The sequence below is a fragment of the Corvus kubaryi genome, unplaced genomic scaffold (genome assembly GCF_017639235.1).
Source record: "Corvus kubaryi isolate FWS band 111438036 unplaced genomic scaffold, C.kubaryi_AGA036_p1.0 129, whole genome shotgun sequence".
In the NCBI taxonomy this organism is placed as follows: Eukaryota; Metazoa; Chordata; class Aves; order Passeriformes; family Corvidae; genus Corvus; species Corvus kubaryi.
The window spans coordinates 440,896-456,197 of NW_024580664.1; the positions used below are offsets into that span (position 1 = coordinate 440,896).

Below are 15,302 nucleotides of genomic sequence, written 5' to 3' on the forward strand. Positions count from 1 at the left end.
GCCCCGCGGGCGGCGCGTACGGCCCCGCCGGCCCGGTCCCTCTGCCGCCCCGGGCACTGACCTGCGCGTCGCCCGCGGCTCCGCGGCCGGAGGAGGAGGCGGGGGGGCCGCGGGGCAGCGTTCGGCGACCGCTGCCCCGGCGTGACAGGGGCGGCGGCTCGGTGCGTCGGCCCCGGCTGGCCGCGATCGCGGCGGAGGCGCCGGAGCGGGTCCTGTCACATGATGCGGTTCCTGGAAAGTTCCTGGAAAGCAGCCTTTGTATGTAACCATCCCGGGAGGGGGGAGCGGCGGGGGCAGGATGCCCTCGCCTCGCAATCAAAGCCGAGCAGACCGCCCGCGCCGGGGAGAGGGGGGGGAGCGGAGGGTGTTGTTTCCCCAGGAGCACCATCTTCCTCCGGCAGCCTCTGTCCGCCCCAGCAGAGCCTCGACACTTCTCCACGGCGGTGGGTGCTGGGTCCCCCCGGCCCCCCGACGCTGCCGGGAGCCAGAACAACCTGACCGCCCTACCTCCAGGCGGCGACAGCGGCAGCCCCAGCCCCGTCCCGCCGACCCCGGGTGAGTCCCCTTGTCGTCGCCCCGCTTCGTTCGGTGCCCTGCCGCCCTTCGGGAGCCGGCAGCCTGCCGCCCCGCTCCCGGTACGGCGCTGCCGACCGGCGGGATGGAGGCTCCCCCGCAGCCGGCGGCAGGCTGCTCCGGCGGTCCTCGCCTCGGCCCGGGGACGCCCGGCTGCAGCCAGCCGCCACCGCCTCGCAAGTCTTCCGTCCCCACCGAACTCCCGTGGGCGGCGGCGCTTCGCGGCTAGGCGCTCCCGGAGCCTCCCTTTCACAAGGGGTCGCGCCCGGACACCGCTGGCAGGGCTGCTCCCACCTGCGTTCGTCGGCCCCGCACCCGCAACCTCTCCGGTGACAGGCGCACCTGCGCCCAGTCCCCGACCCGGCGGCGGGAGCTTCTGTGCGGGGGAAGGAGGGGATGGGCTTTGCTGGGGTCTTCCCTGGTGTGTGCCTGCATATGGTGGGATAGAAACCCGTCAGAACACCCTATCAGTTGCCACTACAGTTTAATTTGGAAAAGTTTCTGAGCTCCGCCGAGGAACTTGTTACGGGAGGAACCACCTCAGCATAAGCCCTCACCTGGCGGCTGCTGCGCACTCGGAGGCAGAGACTGCCCCGTTCGCAAGCACCGGCGGGGTGAGCCCCGTTCCCGCTGCTCGCCAAGCCGGCTAGGTTCCCCCTCGCTGGTATTGCCCGGCTTTGTGTCGCTCCTGATGTGACGGTGCTCCCAGGAGAGAAGAGGCTCTTTTTGTCCCTCCCGTTCGCTTCAGCCAAGAGGAAAGATTTTTTTGTTTCCCTAATATCAGCATTTAACGGAGCGGGAAAAGCATATTTCCTGCCCCGCGCTAATTATATCGCGTCCTCCACCGCGCTGCCCCTTCCGTTCCCAAGCAGCTGGCGAGCCCTTGGAGCCGGCACTGCCGGCACACCCGCCCCGCAGCTCCTCGGGTACGCCGCTGCCCGAAAGGAGGTCTCCCAGCCCGGGAGCACGGCCCAGGCCGGGCTCCCGTTCCTAGAGGCACGACTTCGCGGATGACCTTACTGAAAGGCGTTACCTTATCGTTCGCGGGCACCGCAGCGTGCAATCCGGGCAGCACCGGGGCTGGGACCTCTGCCCCGCTCTGCTGGTTACCCCTCCTATCTCATACCTTTACGTGCTCGGCTCTCTCCCACGACCTCCTCCCTCCCCAAAAGTCACAGAGCTGCCGGACGGGCTCGCCTGCCCCAGCCGAGGGAGCGGGTCAGCGGGTTCGCCTTTGCAAAAAAGAGAGACCACCTTCTCGGGCCGCCGCCTCCGCCGAGTCCTCGGCGGAGAGGAGCCGAGGACAGGCTGGGCGGCGGGGAGGAGGAGATGTCCCTCCCCCGCTCTGCCGGGAGGTGATCTCTCGCCTCGGGTCCCTCCTCTGGATGCTGGGAAGTTCCGAAGCGGGATCGCCAGAAACACGCTCTGCGTCGGGAGCGCCTCTCGCGGGGCTCGCCGCTAACCACGCTCTCTCCGCTCGCAGGCGGCGCCCGGGATGGGGGCCGGGACGATGCGCCCGGCGCGGCGCTGAACCCCGCGGCGGCGAAGCGGAGCCCTCTCCTGCCGGCAGCCCCCGACCTGCGTGCGAGCGGGGCCGCGCCCGCCGCCGCCGCCGCCCATGACCCTGCGCTCCGCCGAGTCCCTGGAGAGCGCGGAGAGCTCCGGGGAGCGCTGGGGGCACCCCGGGGCGGCGGCGCCCGTTGCTGAGGAGTCCCGTGAGGCGGAGCAGCTGGCCGCGGCTATGGAGGAGCTGCGGCGGGCAGGTAAGCCGGGGCCGCCGGGAAGGGGAAAGCGCCCGGGGCGGCGGCGCTGTTCGGGGGGAGGCAGAGGAGAGCGGCGAGGATCCCCACGGGGCTGAGAGGGGGAACCGGGCGGTGATGCGACGCTTAGCCATCGCCGCCCGGCACTGCGGGGTCGCGTTCTCGCGGCGGAGAGGGGCGGCGACGACTCCGACCTTCCGCGGACTGCGGCGGCCGAAGCGAAAGCGCTGGCAGCGCCGCGTCCCGGCGGCAGCCCAGGATCTGCGGCCGGGCGAGGGCCGGGCGCTGCCGCCGGCCGGGGCGGCCGCGGCGTCGCATCCCCTCGGCCCCGCGTACCTGCGCTCCCCTCGCCGGCGTGGCGGCGGCTCGCCCGGCCCCGCAGGACGGGGGGCTTGGCTGCCGGCGGAGGGAAGGGCTTTTTGTCTTCATCGCAGCCGAGCTAGGACCGCAGCCACCTCGCCGAAGTTGTTTTCTTACCCCTCTGCTTTCGATCGCTAGACAAAACCCATTTCAACAGCAGCCTACTCAGAGTTACCCAAAGCGGGCGTTCTGCGGGCTGCCAGCCTGTGCCCTGCGGACGCAGCGCTGGCCCCGGCGGGAGAGCAGCGGGGAGCCGCGGGACGCGTCCCTGTTACTTCAGGGGCGGCCTGCCGGGCCGGCGGCTCCGGTGTCGTCCCCGCAGTACGCTGCGGGAAAGTTTGTGCATGTCTATGCATAGATACGAAAATAAAAAGTGAGCTGGAAGGCTCTGTCAAAACGAGACGCATAGTAAAACGAATGATTTTAAATAGCAAATAAAAATTTACTGCGCCTGCAGGACTTTAGCTTTCAAACAACAAAAGAAATGGGTGACTAGAAGTATAACAGCCAGAAAGCAGCTTTTTAAACAAACAGGAATAAACAAATCCCTTCTTTCTCTCATCTTTTAACAGGCTGGTACTGGGGCAACATGACTGTTGCTGAAGCCAAAGAAAGATTACAGGATGCCCCCGAAGGGACCTTTTTGGTTAGGGATAGTTCACATTCAGAGTATCTACTAACTATATCAGTAAAAACATCAGCGGGACCGACCAACCTACGTATAGAATATCAAGATGGCAAGTTTAGACTGGACTCTATCACTTGTGTCAGATCTAGACTTAAACAGTTCAACAGTGTTGTCCATTTGATTGAGTACTATGTTCTTATGTGCAAGGACAGAACTGAAACACCTTCAAATGGAACAGTTCATCTTTACTTGAACAAACCCCTCTATACATCTGCTCCATCTCTGCAACACCGCTGCAGGATAGCTATAAACAAGAGCACAAATCAGATTTGGGAGCTGCCATTACCAACAAGACTGAAAAAGTACTTGAAAGAATACCAATACCAGGTATAAATATATTTTCTAAATGCCTCTAACACAGAGTAACTTTTGAATGCAATTCTTAAAATCAGGCAAAGAACTGAGTAACCAGTGGTACAACTCGGCATGGAATTCACTATCAAAACAGTGGCAGTTATGGGGGGAAGGTTTTTTTTTCAGATGCTACAAAGGGAGACTTTATGTAAAATAATCCCAGTGTGCACCCTTGGGGGTTCAACAAGGTGGCATGCTATTCTTGCAAGGAGAGAGAAGCCAGGAATCTGTCCAGATTGTGTTGCTTTGTCAATAAAATGCTGCACTATCAAATGCTTACTGAAGCAGTGGGACCGGCAGAGACTGCGTAAGTGGTCAGAGATGTGTGAGAGTTCACAAGTATCTCAGTTGTCTGATTCCAAGATTAATTTGGTGCTGGTGTTCATATAATCCTAAAAGCTTAACTAGATCACACTGTGATAATCTTGCTAAAGTTATGCAACTAATCGAATCCAGTTAGAAAAGTGATCATGTATTCAGTTTTTATTGAACTATTCTCCTGCTTTTCTGCAAGCAAAGGAGTACTGTAAGTAATCAGTCTACAATATTGTTTTTCAAAGTTCTCTGAAAGCTGACCTTAAGAAGAAATGCAACATCTTTCACAGGAACCCAGTATACTGCTGACAATACCAGATTGGTATCCCAGAATCCTTAACATGTTAACATCTTCACAGTGGTTATGTATCCATGCTATTGCTATTAAGCCTCTTTTGGTTGAGGCTTTCAAACTGTACGCTTCAGACTTGCAGTTCCAATGTCAAAACATGGATATCAGCAGTTACAGCTGTCTTCTACAGTGTAGAATGTTTTCTTTAGCCTGTTTCCCAAAATATGGGGAAATAAGATGTGGATTTTTTGTTTGTTTTTGAGGGGGTTGGTTTTCCTTTTTTTTTTTTTTTTTTACTTCCCATTCACTATTGTAGATATCAGATGATTACTCAATAAAATAAATCAAATTGCACAACAATTTCCCAATCTTTGTATGTATGGATTCAGGAAACTGTGCTCTTATATAGCAACTTACATAATTTCCCAGCTAATACTCAGATAAATGCACATGTAACAGTGAGGATGAATACCCCTGCTTTGCCTTTGTGGTGCTGCTCAAAAGTATAGCTGGATTAAATTCAGATTAGCAGTTCTGAAGCTAAGCAAGGCTGCTTGCTGAATTCCTGTAGTTAGGTATTAGCATAGGACATAGCTTTTTCTGTTATGGTAGTCTTCCAAACAGGAACATGGGACTAAGATCCTCAGTATCCATTCTTCAGTCTAAATGTAAACTATTTAATAGAAGAAATACACAGAATGAGAATAATAGGAGAGCAGTAAAGAGAGAAACAAAGACATAGACTCATCCTTAGTCAACAAATTAAGAGTTTTAATTTTTTCCCTAGCTTATTTGTTAATTAAAGCAAAGACCTGTGCTTGAACAAGGAGGGTTGTCAAGACTTGCTGTAATCTAGCTTTGCCCAGGCTGAAATAGAAACAACATAAAATAACCTTGTTTTCCTTGTGACTTAACAGCTCTGTTGTACTGTCAAGATGTTCTGTCCCTTCTCATAAACTCTGGGGCACTGACCAGCTTATATGCTGCATCAAAACTCCCAGTGTTACACACTCAGTTTTGTCTCTAACATGCTGGCAGAAAAGAGTAGCAGAGCCATTGAGAAAAAGAAGGCACCAAGAACCAGAGGCAGAGTGGACAGTTCCTTGGTATGACATATTCTTGACATGTTCTTGTTCTTTCTGTGGAAAAGGTGTGTTCCTCCTCCTCCATGGCTTAAATTTTCTGTCCCCATTTTCAATCCAAGATTTAGTATAGAAATGAGGGGAGTTTTCTTCTGAAAAACAAATCAAAATATTTTGTTATGTAAAATTTTCCCCATGTCCTGCCAAAATATATTTGGAAGTTTTTCACATTACCCACCCTTTGGTTCCCACACCTGAAGAGCGCTTGTATTTTACGTATGTGTCATAATCACACAGTCCTTGTTATCAGTCTTGCTAGGATCTACCACCCTCAGGCTGAGGAGGTATTCCTGCGAGCAGAACCTGTCAAAAAACTGTGTTCCTGTGAACCCTTTTCATTCTGATGATTCTTACATCTTCCGATGTAAGAATCTTTTCTTACAGTTCCTGTCTAGCTCTACCTTGTGGTGAGAGAACTGCTATACAGAATAACCTCCGTCACAGTCACAAACACTCTAATCTGCTGCTGTGTTAACATTCTACTACTGTGCTTTTTCAGCCAGGGTGACATGCTTGGGGTCTCAATGGTAAACACATTGTACTAAGGACCTTTAAAAAAAATCCCTGGGGATTTAAAATCATGAAGACCAGTGCTGGAGCAAGTAGACTGAGCAGATAAAGAGCTTTGAGGTGCAATGAGACTGCTATGTTGCAAATATAAGAAATTATTTATGGCTTGCTGCTGGCAGACTGTGCAAGCAGTCACAGGCCAAGTGTAGCCCACAGCAGAGCCAAGCTCTGAGGAACAACAGGGGGCAGATGCAGGGAAGCTAGCTGTTTTTTTAATAACAGTTCTCCAAAGCACAAGGGCAAATGGCAGGCTGAGGACAAGGAGTGCTGGTAAAGTGAAAGGAGGTGACTCTTGTAACTAATCAAGATTAGTTACTGAGATGTGGAATCAAGACACCAAACATTGAGCATAGTTCCTGTGAGGAAAAGTAGGGTCTGTAACTATGGAGTGCTCAAAGCTGTGAACAATATTTTAAACAGACTGGAGGGGGAACTAGTCATCTTTGTATGAAAGCACAGTTCTTGTCCTCATTAGGATGCCAGTCCTCAGGTTGATGCATTGCACTAGTAAAACTAAACCACAGTATAGCTTGCTGAAAGCTCAGCTTCTTTCTAATACAGCACAGAGGAATGACTTGTTCTGGTACAAAAAATCTGATGATAGAACATGATTAGATTTCAGCGGTACAAAGATCTGGCATATAGACTTTGTGACTTCTCAGACATGATCATGTTGTTCAAACACTTAAAAAAATTCTAGTGCCTTTTTTCTTTTCTTTATGGATGTTGTAGCTCGTTTGCAGCACTAGCTTTTAAATTGCTGGCCCTTCAAATTATAAAAATTACTTCTAACTGATATATATCATATTGAATTGCTAGTACAGACTGTTCAGAAAGCCAGTTTCACAGGTTCAATGCCCATGAGTCAACCAAAAATCATGGTAAGGACTTTAATCCTAAGCCTTTTTTTCACTCCATGTGTTGGTTTGGTTCTTCTTTTTTGAGTCTTGGGGTTTCAGATTTTCCAGTTTATACCTGAAATGTCAGTTGCTGAAAACCTCTTCACTTTAATTGAAGGATAACTGAGAATCCTACAATCATAAAAGGCGATGCTTAAAAAAACCAACCAAAACAAACATAATTGCAAGATGAATGATGAAAATGGAATTGGTGATGGTATTTAGTTGAGCACTAGACCAGAACTGTGAACTAGGGCAGCATTTTAGTTGTATGGGTATCTTCCTGCTGGTAGTATTATCACCAGAGACAGAAAATAGCTTGAGTACAAGATGAATGAGTAGAGCGGGAATGTGACCAAGCAGCTGAGCCCAGTGCATTAGAAGTAATTTTATTTTAATCTGATCTTGTCAGTATTGCCTTAATTATATTTTATGTAACCACATTCGATAAACAATATATAATTATTAGCAAGAAGGAAAAATTGTTCACTAGAATATGGGGGGCAGAGGGGTTTTTTTATATATTAAAACAATGAGGAATTTACTCCTTCACTAGAAATGGTGGAGATTTATAACCTGAGACACTTACTAAGTCTCATCACCTTGAGAAAACAGAATTTACATCTGACAGGGAGAACAGGGTTCTGTAGTTGCATGAATTTCTGTACCTTAGCCACTCTCATGTTTTAGAAAAATGTTCCTGCAGGTAAGTTACCTTGTTAAAGATTGTTTAAAAAACTTTATTTACTTACATGCTCTATTCAAGAGCTTTTTCTTGTATTCCTGATAACAATCCTATTGATTTTTCCTTTGGCTAAAACCTTAGGCTCTAGTGGAAAGTAAGTCAAGTGGTATCAGGGCTTTGCTCTCCTTAAGCCAAAACATATAATGGATATGGGAAGAGATATTTTTAGACATGGATATCATGTCTAAGAGTCATTTAAAATAAAGTAAAATAAAAATTCTGCTAACTTTGCAGTCATTAAAATAAATCTTATTTATCATATTTACTGCTAGAGGAAACAATGGCTTGAGGGATTCTAAAAATTTTATTGATAATTCTTGATAATAATAAAAAACTTTGTTGAAAGGAGAATTTTTATTTTAAAAATGAAGAAATTAATGAAACTTTTACTATCTAAACAAAAAAATTTCCAAACAGAATAACTAGAAATTAGTTGAAAGGTCTGAGCTGGTTAGCTCTGTGTACACAAAGGAAGTGGGGATGACAAGCTCCTTCGGTATCTCAGCCTAGCTCCTGAAAACCACTTCTCTGTTAGCATTAGATTTAGCAGGTCTCAGTATTTTGCTAAGCCATTAGCACGATTGAAAATGCCTGGAAACAGCATTCCACTGACACATAACTTCAGTCACCACGGTCTGAGCTCACTTTACAACACATCAATTTGCCACGGTATTGCTAAAATTGGGTTGTTTCTACAGTAGGCTGAGTATCAGTCAAAGGAACTGGGAGGCAGTGGGTGCTGCCCGGGGCCATGAAGGGTATCAGGTGCTGACCATCACTGTTCCTTATCCCCTCTCTCAGACAGAGGGTACACTACAAGCTAGGTGAAACACAGCTGCCAGGAACAAGATGAGAAATTATTTGCTTTCTGATGAGGGAATTACTTGTCTGGCTTTCATGTCTGAGAAGGGAAAGGACATGGAAAAGCCAGCAGCTCCTGTGAGAGGTGGCACTTCTCATAAGGAGTATCAAATAACTAACCACCAGGATGAGTACAGTGCTGAAAGGTGTATTAGTAGAGATTAAAGGTCTATGGGAATAACTAGTATTGGTACAGTTTGAATCCACATATAGACAAAGTCTGGCTAGATAACTCAATTTTGAGAAAAAGAAAATTAGCTTATAGCAAACTCAGTCTCTTCTGGTGCCAGGGTTACCAAGCAGGAGAGGGATTAACTGTGTTATTAATCAGGTTATCTACAGGGCTTTAAAGTAGCCAGTGCCTCTGAGAAAGTGGCAAAAATTATGCAAAAATATACCACCATAATTATGCTTAATCTGTTAATTTGTTTAATCTGCTTGAGAAATTGTGTATTTTATTCTACTTAGACTCTTTTTAAAAAGGGATTGCACCTGTGTTTCATTTTGTTTTCTTCCAATTGGAAGAATTGGAGCCATTATTTTTCCAGGAACTGACATACCAAAATAATACCACTCCTTTCTATGGTATTAAGGAGGAATATAACGCTGGAGCAAAAGCAATTTATATCAGCAAAAGGAACGAGCTGGCATTTAGTAGGAAAAACTTCAAACAGACAATATCCAGGAAAAGTTTAGTAGTGAGTGCTGCAAAGAACAAAATGCACTAAAAAACCCCAAACAAACAAATTCAATGCTTCTGTCTTGATTTTTCTTTCACTGGAGGGCAGGGTTTATCTAAGTAATCCTTTTGATTCCAGTCAAATTGTTCTGAAATTGATGTTTCATAGATGAGGTTTGCAATTTGGTGTTCTGTTGGTTAACAAATAGTAAGTGCAGAGGTATGTTAGACATTGGGAAAGATTCAAAGCCCGGTGCAAATTCTTCTTTTGAAGTTATTTGGTTGATAACAGGGTTGATAACAGGAGTTTTATGAAAAATAGTTGTAAATCTGGTAGCTGAAAGCCGCAAAAATCCCCTTTCAAAATGCTTTGTTACAATTTAACTGTATCTCTTTAGGTTGCAGCCCTGAAATAGAATCTGTTCAGCTGAGTCGCTGTACCCCCACTCTGCCTCAGGGAGAATGTCCAGATTTGAGAGATTGCTCTGGACACCTATATTAGATACATTTGGTTTTTTCTTACCCAGGGTGCTGTTTGACACATCTGGAGGGCAGAAAAAGTTGTGGGTCAACTCTTACCGTTCAAGGGATTTTGAATTGGTTCATTTTCTGTAGGAAGAGCACTATTAAAGACTGAGCTGCAATTTATCTATCTATAAAGTGGGTGGTGGACTCAACATTCCGTGATTTCCCAGCATGGGGTGAATAGTGGCTTATACTTCAATTAACACTGATAGAAACTTAAGCTGCAATGAGGGCAATATCTTTGACTGGCTGCACTGTTAAAAAGAGAGAAGGAAGGAAGTTAGGAAAGTGAGATCCTTGCCTAACTAGACTGCAGTGGATGTGGCACAGCTCCTTCCTGAAGTGTTTCAGACACGGTTGTCTGTGTGGGAAACTGCTTGTGAGAAGATAACTGTTTTCTGGAAAGTCACGTTTCTTTTAACTTCCCTGACAGAGGATGCAGTGCCTACTGCAGGATGCTTCATTAGCCTGCATGCAGGCAGGTTTCATTTTGAAAGGGAACAAAATAGATCAAGTGAATTTTTAATCTAAGGGTATTTTTTGTTTGAAAACAGGACATATGGGAAAAATATAAGCAGTGGCAAATCTCTTGCCAGGCTACCTGCAAAAACTTTCCATGAATCATCACTAGCTCCTGAAGTTTAACCTTAAAGTAAGAACCTTTCAAAATATAGGTATTGTATATGAGTTTATCCGTTCAAATCTTGGGAAAGCAGCAGCAGATTACAAAAAGCAATAGCTATTCTCCCCCTAAATAAAACCAACCTTCCAATCTTTTATCTAAAGTGTTAGAAAACCATTTCATATGCTGTAATTTGCAAGTAAAGTAAGTTTGTTTTGTGAAAAGGTTTCAGACTTGAATCTTAAATTTAGATTATTAATTTGCCAATGTTTGATTTTCAGGTTAATTAGTGTATTTTCTTTGTTTGTTCTCACATTAATAAAAGGGTGCTTTACATTTAAAAATAATTTCATAAGTCTGGAATAAAGAGGCTTGCAGTATTTCATCTGTCTCCTCAAGGAATCTTTAAATTAACAACAAAGAACTATATTAACTCATATATTTAAGGGACTAAAAATTTTGAGGAATACTGAGTCATGTTCTGCAAGTATTAATTGCAAGTTTTTTATTACAATTCACTGGATTTTTTTTACGAAATGTATACAAAAGTTTTGCATTTGATGCCTGCTTCCTTTTTATAACTATTCCCCATTCAACTTTTTGCTAGGGATTATTTGTATCATAGTAAACATCACTAAGAATTCATTGTACTGCTAATAAACACTTATTTTTATTATTGCAACAAATTTAAATGTATACAAACTACAGAGTCACTTTAAACCCCATGTTTTAAGATGCTTTAAAACTTTCTGTGCTATATTTTACCTTCATGCTGGACACGCTTTTTAATAAAATACTACTTTTAAGGAAGTTCATGATGTGTCACCTACATTTGACACTAACTCCTCTCTTTGATCCGCATTTAAAGTCTTTATTATTTAAACGAATGGAAGTTAAGAAGTATCAGAATAATTACGCAGCAGCCCAAAGACTGATCCTGTTCAGTGATGTGTTTCAGTCCTGCCCATCATCTTTTTTTAGGAGTGCTAAGGAATCATTTTTCTAGTAGCAAATGCCACCTGAAGAGTCACACCCCTTCCCAACTGACTGCCTAGTGCCCTCAAATCCTGCTGGCACCCAGCACAGCATGCCTAAGCTTTGGTCTACAGTCTGGGCAAACTTTCTATACCAAACCCTTCCCTTTCTTGGCATCAGCCTGGTTTTCAGTGACTGGCACAGGAGACTTGGATGTTGGCATTACGGAGGCCCACAGCTGCAAAGGGGAGTGCAATGGGGAGCAGGGTGAGGAGGAAGAGAAGAGGGAGGAAGGGAAGGGGTTATTGCCTGGGACAGCAGCAGACAGCAATGGTTTGCAAGACCCTCATCTGGTCTTCAGGCCACCTAGTTTGGCTCACCCTGACTTACATTTTAACACTGTTTTTGAGATGCATCACTTAGAGTAATGTTTTATGTGCTCTTCTTTCTAAAATTGACAGGCAAGCATATAATATATGTTTCTCTTTCCCCTTCTTAATTTCTGAGGTTTTGTGAGAGATTTAACCAATTAGATGTGTTTTTAATAAACTAATCTAGAGGCTCACTATTTTTTCTTTTGTCCCTAAAGCTGGAATGCTGTCCTACAGACAATTGAAAACAGCATAATCCTAACAGATTAAATCTGCTTGCGCCAGTTTTAAGAACACATTTGGCCTCTTGTTATCAGCACAAAACAAACTAGTCTGTCGAAAACAAAATACATACATGCTTGGACACAGCTTGACTCTAATTAGCATAAAGGATTCTCTCAAAAGCATTTTTAAAAAATCTCATTATACTGGTACAGTTTCCAAAAAGATTTGTGACTTTTAAGTGTGTTTTTAGAAAGTGTATAATGAATGTAAAAATCTGGGATTATGACTTGGAATAACCAACATGTAAAGTGAATAGCGTTGTCAGAAGAGATACTGCTTAGCTTGGTACCCACAGATTTCGACTCGTGACCCTGAATTCAGCAGTCCTTGAAAGTGTGGCCAGATGAGCACTGATGGCTCCTCAATCTGCAGAACCAGACAGAACAAGCTTTTAAGACTGGAAGTCTGAGGATACTGATGTGCAGGACTGACCATGGTCCACTGATCTGCAAAGTCTAGGAAATACTTTTTTAATCTACATGGTTAGCTTTGAGGTCTGAGCAGTCAGTTACTGGGGCATTGAGTTGACACCAAACTGGCTCAAATATATAAAAAATGTATGTATGTATTTGTCCTTAAAATTGGAATAGTTTCACCTACATGCCGGACATACAGGTAGTGCAAACCACCTCTCTGAAGTTTTGTTGAACTTGGACCAGAACTGAACTGGAAGAACTTTAGCAAGGGCTGAACCCAAATGGAACCAAAATAAAGAATTTAAGGGTTTCTCTCCTTGGACTTAAAGTATTAACTCTGTCCATCCTTATCCTGTAACTGTACTATGTAATCAAAACCAGGGCTGCATTGCTAAAGATGAACCCAAAACACCAGTAGCATATTTACAGTTTCCACTAAATAAATTTACAGCACTAGTTATTTACTAGTGGAAGGAAAAGGAAACATCAGATTTTCCCTTAATCAGACTTGGACCTCTGGTGCTGTCCTCTTCCTTCCTAGGCTTATCTGTTTCCTTTCACTGCTTTCCTTCTTTCTATCTCAGTTCAGACTGCAAGCAAATGCGTGACCAAATGCTGGCTGTATAACTGCTATAATTTCCTTGAGTGGAATCTGGAGGTGCTCTATGCATATCCATATGTTTTGCTAACTTTCTAAGACATTCTTGGATAGTATAAAATAAAAAAAACCTAATTGCCTCATCTGGCAAAAAGATACAGCAAATGCAAGTGATGTAACTCCTTGTCCTAATTTTCTATTTTAAAATGCAGCCACATTGTCTGCAATTAAAAACAGCTGTCAGGATTGCAATGATGTGATTCTCTGAAGTCTCCAAGTTTGGTCACTCCAATTCCAGATATAATGCAGTTTCTTAGATCATGACTGGAGGGGGAAAAAAAAAAAAAGCAATGCTGACATTCAGAAGTACAAGGAGCCGGGAAAGGAAGCTTTCAGTAGCTGTGTAGTGCTGTGCCGAGGAACGATCGCACAGACGGTTTGTGGTGTCTCTGCTCCCTGGTGCTGCTCTGTGCTGTTTACAAATGCATTTTCTCACAACTAATACTACAAACTTCATGACAAGAAAATTTAAAACCACCTCAGTTGTACTTTGGCTACAACAGCAGCATACTTCTTGTCTTCGAATTAGCGACGATGACTTACTTGTGTGGTTTCCAGTGTTGTCAAATATGTCAATGCACTGCTCTGAAACAACCCAGAGGAGTATTTAGATTTTTTATGTCTGTGTTCCTAGAAGACTAACATGTGAGCCTGAGACAAAAAATGTTTACCTTGGTTTATCAGATGTATTGTAATAAGATATTATTTATCAATTATCCACAAGCAATTTAACCCTGCATCAAATTTATTACCTGGAAATAATTAGAGATAAAAGTGTTATCAAACCAAAACACTGCTTTAAAATTGCCAAATAAGTAGCATCTCTGCAGAAGCTGGCCACATGACAAATGTATCTATTTTTTTAAACATTTCTTAGAACCAGCACACACACTTTGCCTTTAAGACTGATTTACATTCTGCGTCCACATAAATTCTCAACTGTCAGCCACAGGAAAATCAAATGAAAAGGATTTAAGATTCCTGAGTGTGACTGCATATCTTTATGTAAAATCTTGTAGATAAATACGTTAAGCATAGGCAGTATGTGAGCTCTACCAATAATACTTTTGGTTACATTTTTCCATGGCAAGTATTTCCTGCGTACAGCACCTAGGAAAGGCATGGAAAGGTTTCCATAACAAGACTCCAAATACCCTCAAATATTTAAAATACCCTTAAATCTGTATAATTAGTCTAAACAGAGTGTACAAATGGGATTCACAAGGTGACAACGTTTCTAGCAGCAGCTGCAGCAACCACCTTTCCTGCTTTTCCAGAGGGTAGGTATTAGCATGCTGTGCAGACCAGAGCCAGCTTGCTGTGGTTGCCTGCAGCTTCAAGGTAGTACATTCCAGCACTGGAAGATCTTTTTTTTTTCTTTCCTTTCATCGCTATTGCGGTCCCGACATGAAAGAAAAAGGGCTGACACCACTCAATCCCGTGTGACACCTGACACCCATGCAAAGATGGAAAAAAGTTAATCCATGATGTGTGATTGAAAGTGACACCGCCTCATTTCTACACCTCTATGAATCACAGTCCTCTCTTTTCTACCGTACTTTGGTTCCAGATATCCATATAAAATGATGCGCATAATACAGTCTTCAGTAACAGAGGAATAAAACAACAAGAATGTGCATAGCACTGTGGTAGACACAGGCCGGCTCTTACTTTAATAAATGGTTTTAATCTATTAAAGTTTCTTCATTTTTAGGCTGTTCAGATGACAGTAATGAAGATAAATATGTATAGTATTCGATATAATACTGCTCTGTGTTTGATATGACGATACCAGCAGCAGCACGAAGTTCAGCTTAGTGCACACTCACAAATAGGAACCAGTATCCCTAGAGAGTAATGAGACCAGCTCTTCCTGGTGTCATTAAAGCTGCAATTTCGTAATTTCTAATTTACTTTTAGATACAACCCCTCCTCTCACTAAACACCCCCACCACCCAGACTGAGAGCGCAGCAGGTCCTCCGAACTCCTGGAAAGGCGCCTCCTCGGCCGAGACACGTCCCGTCCCCGCCCCGGCTGCGGCACCGAGCAGCAGCGGCGGCACCCCCGGGCCGCCCGCACCGCCGGGCCCCTCGCCGGGCGGGCCGCGGCCGCTGCCGGCGCGGCTGCTGCGCCCCGACGCCCCCCAGCCGACATCGCGACCGCGCTCGGCCGAGGAGGCGCCTTTCCAGGAGTTCGGAGGACCTGCTGCGC

General features: G+C 45.3%; 2 protein-coding genes across 2 annotated transcripts in view; one reads left to right on the plus strand and one right to left on the minus strand.

The window, feature by feature from the left end:
* LOC121663290 (collagen alpha-2(I) chain-like) overlaps nt 1-2,193 on the minus strand; it is a 14,072-nt gene extending 11,879 nt beyond the window's left edge. Inside the window, exons 1-2 of the mRNA XM_042025377.1 lie at nt 2,037-2,193; nt 62-1,002 (exon numbers count right to left, since the gene is read on the minus strand). Of these exons, the coding sequence (XP_041881311.1) occupies nt 62-1,002; nt 2,037-2,193 (1,098 nt within the window). The remainder of the gene's footprint in view (nt 1-61; nt 1,003-2,036) is intronic.
* On the plus strand, nt 2,190-11,195 carry SOCS2 (suppressor of cytokine signaling 2). The gene is made up of 2 exons (XM_042025447.1): nt 2,190-2,336; nt 3,266-11,195. The coding sequence occupies exons 1-2, from the start codon at nt 2,192-2,194 to the stop codon at nt 3,712-3,714; spliced, it is 594 nt and encodes a 197-aa protein (XP_041881381.1). The 5' UTR covers nt 2,190-2,191; the 3' UTR covers nt 3,715-11,195.
* The last annotated feature ends 4,107 nt before the right edge of the window (nt 11,196-15,302 follow it).

What these genes read in the sequence shown, in the direction of transcription:
- SOCS2 (XM_042025447.1), top strand. Translation starts at nt 2,192, where the DNA reads ATGACCCTGCGCTCCGCCGAGTCCCTGGAGAGCGCGGAGAGCTCCGGG. An exon ending in GGAGGAGCTGCGGCGGGCAG is followed by an intron (nt 2,337 to 3,265) that starts GTAAGCCGGGGC and finishes ATCTTTTAACAG; the next exon opens with GCTGGTACTGGGGCAACATG.